This window comes from Nicotiana attenuata, unplaced genomic scaffold, assembly GCF_001879085.1.
Source record: "Nicotiana attenuata strain UT unplaced genomic scaffold, NIATTr2, whole genome shotgun sequence".
In the NCBI taxonomy this organism is placed as follows: Eukaryota; Viridiplantae; Streptophyta; class Magnoliopsida; order Solanales; family Solanaceae; genus Nicotiana; species Nicotiana attenuata.
Window position 1 is genome coordinate 90387 of NW_017672907.1, and position 2829 is coordinate 93215.

Here is a 2829-nt window from a genome sequence, read left to right on the forward strand (position 1 = left end):
CCCCCCCCCCCTTTTTTTTTTTAATTTATCATAATCGATAATTTACCATGTTTAACTTTAACCCCTTTCATCACCATTCCACATGTCCTTAAACTTGGGTCCAGTTGGTCCTTCCTCACCCAACACCTCATTTGGTAGACTTTTCACAAGTTTCTCAACAGCCTTCTTCAGTTTCCCTGGCAAAAATCTCTCCACTTTTTCGAGTTCATTTGCAATATCATAGCTGATTTTTGGACCCCATTCTCTAGCATAGTTCAACCATGCTGGTTCAACAATTGTTAAGTATTCAGCAGCAACTATTGAATAGTTTGCTCCAGTGTCCATCATCTGCCCTTTTGCCGTGTCATTTCTTAAGCCTATGTTGCTATTCCCCTGCATATTTTTCCCTGGTTGGGCATAAGAAGCGTGACCGTGCAACGATGAATAGGCCACGGGTTTGTTACCATTTTGGAATTCAAGCTGAGAAGCAATTACCCAATTCCCTCCACTATGTTGAGAGAAGTACACACCTTGTAACTCACCATTGAAGTTACTAATCCTTAACGTAACGTGCTCCCAATCGCCAACGTGTTGTCCAATTTTCCCTAATGGAATGGTCATGAATTCAATTTTTGCTCTAGCAGGGCCATTAAAGGGGTAAAATAGCCATAGAGCAATATCAGTATACGTCGCGCCAAACATTGGTTTAACGTGTAAATAGGCTGTAGTAGCTCGCAAATCTCCTTTCTTGACTTGATCTTTTGCTGAATCATCAGTTGGCAAATCCAACCAAAAAGCACCATCATTTGAACCACCTTGAGGAAGATTTGAACCATTTGGCTCAATAGCAACTGGTGCAGATTCTTGCCCTTTAGTGTACAATAATGCTCCATTCTGAAAAAACCAAGTGACAGATGATGGATAATATTGTTCATCAGGATGGAAATAATACAAAGGAGAGTAGGCTTGAAACAGTGCTTGAACTTGGTCCAAATTTGGCATAGCAGATAAATTAGCTTTGACATTTTTCAAACAAGCTAATGAATCTGCAGTTCCATTATTTGAAGCCACAAAAGCACCAGTAGACACTCCTAAAGCATTGATTCCTCTGTCTCTTGGTCTTGATGAGTACACATTCAATCCATTATTGCCCCAAATCCAATCATCACTCTCAGACACATCAGTTAAATCAGAACGAACACAACGAATTTTGTCAAGAGAAGGCTTTTGAGGCGACGTTGTTACAACGTGGCCTACAGCTTTATAGCCTTCAGGAGGAATTGGCAGCCAAATATAGCCAACACCATCCTGCTTGATTTCCAGGTTCTCGCTACTCCATACAAGTGTATAGTCAATTGGAATCTTTAGCGCGTCTCCTGTTGAATCTTTTCCAACAAGAACTGATCCGAAGAGGGGCAGATTGTTAGGTTGGCTATAGGAGCCAAGCATAAAGAATCCATTTGGTAAATTTGATGGTTCAAAGAATGTAGCTCCAAGATCATCTGGTCCACCTTCTTGAGTAGCCCAAACTTTAGCCAATGATGATAATTGAGACACTTCTAAACCTCCAAGATCAATGACTCCAGTAGCAAAGCCTTGACCTAATATTTAAACAATCAACATAAACAGAACAATTGATCAGAGTAGCCAAAAGAAAAAAACACAAAAAAGGGCCGAAGTCTATTGGATCTTTAAGCGTAAACCGAAACTAAAGCGTGGGCTTTAGTAAAAAAAAAAAAAGCGCCAATGAACAAAATATTTACAAAAAAATTAGACATGTAATGCAAGAAAATATAACTATAATACAAACAATAATCACTAAAATTTCAGCAACGACTTTTTCTAATGCAAGTATTAATGGTGGCTGGTTCCATAACTCGGACCCTCTAATGCTTGCATTAGGGCATATTGTCTGTATCACACCCTTAAGGTGCGGTCCTTCCCCAGACCATATGTGAATGAGATTCTTTGTGCATCGGGCTATCCTTTTTTATCTATTTGCCAAATATATTTATTGTCTAGTGTTGTTATCTTAAAGACAGCCCATCAGCGAAAATAGGCACCCCTTAGCACGCATCAGCTAGGCGAGGCAAAGCGCACAACTTGGATTTCACCTAGCTTTAGAATTAAGCGCGCTTTGAGCGAGCCTTTAACAACACTGGAAGTGATCAAATACTAATAAAGCAAAAATGATAAGATAAAAGATTACACATTGATAGACAGAAAGTACCTGAAGGCCAAGTGGGCAATGGAGAAGGAAGCTTAAATGGAGTATCAATTGGACGTGAAATATTGTTGTCATTATCAAGATTTGAACTTCTGTTCCCCATAGTTGAATCTCTCAAGGAATGACTTGAAGGAAGTGCAAGGGATAAAATGAGACAAGCAACAAATATATTCTGCAAATGAGAAAGTTGAATAATGTGAAGGAAGAACTAGCTATGATTTATAAGCTAAGAGTTGAATGGATAAATCGTGCAAGGAAACGTTAATGTGGTGGTTATATATATACTATAATATACTAAATAATTTTTCTAGCCTTGACAAACTTATCTTCCTAGTTGTTGACAATATCAAGAGTATACCTGTCAAAATCTTGGCTTCTCTGCTTTATTTTACAAAATTGGAATTTATATATGTATAAAACAAATTGCACATTGCAAATTCTTGTCAAATGGTCAAAAGGGTTGAGCTAAAGCTTAATTATTTCACATAGGCCATTTTTTAATAAACACATTTCTTGATTTTGAATTTAATCATAGGCTCAACAAGCATCTTCCTTGTACCAATAATATGTATATACTTTAGATAGGTAATGTTTCACACGTTTAGGTCTTTAGGAATATGCTA

General features: G+C 37.8%; 1 protein-coding gene across 1 annotated transcript; it reads right to left on the bottom strand.

Annotated features, from left to right (window-relative positions):
* Positions 1–11: 11 nt before the first annotated feature.
* Positions 12–2563, bottom strand: LOC109214894. Its single transcript, XM_019378856.1, has 2 exons — positions 2210–2563; positions 12–1580 (listed from the first exon to the last, which is right to left on the bottom strand). Exons 1-2 carry the CDS (start codon positions 2307–2309, stop codon positions 58–60), a joined length of 1623 nt encoding a protein of 540 aa, XP_019234401.1. The 5' UTR covers positions 2310–2563; the 3' UTR covers positions 12–57.
* Between the last annotated feature and the right edge of the window lie 266 nt (positions 2564–2829).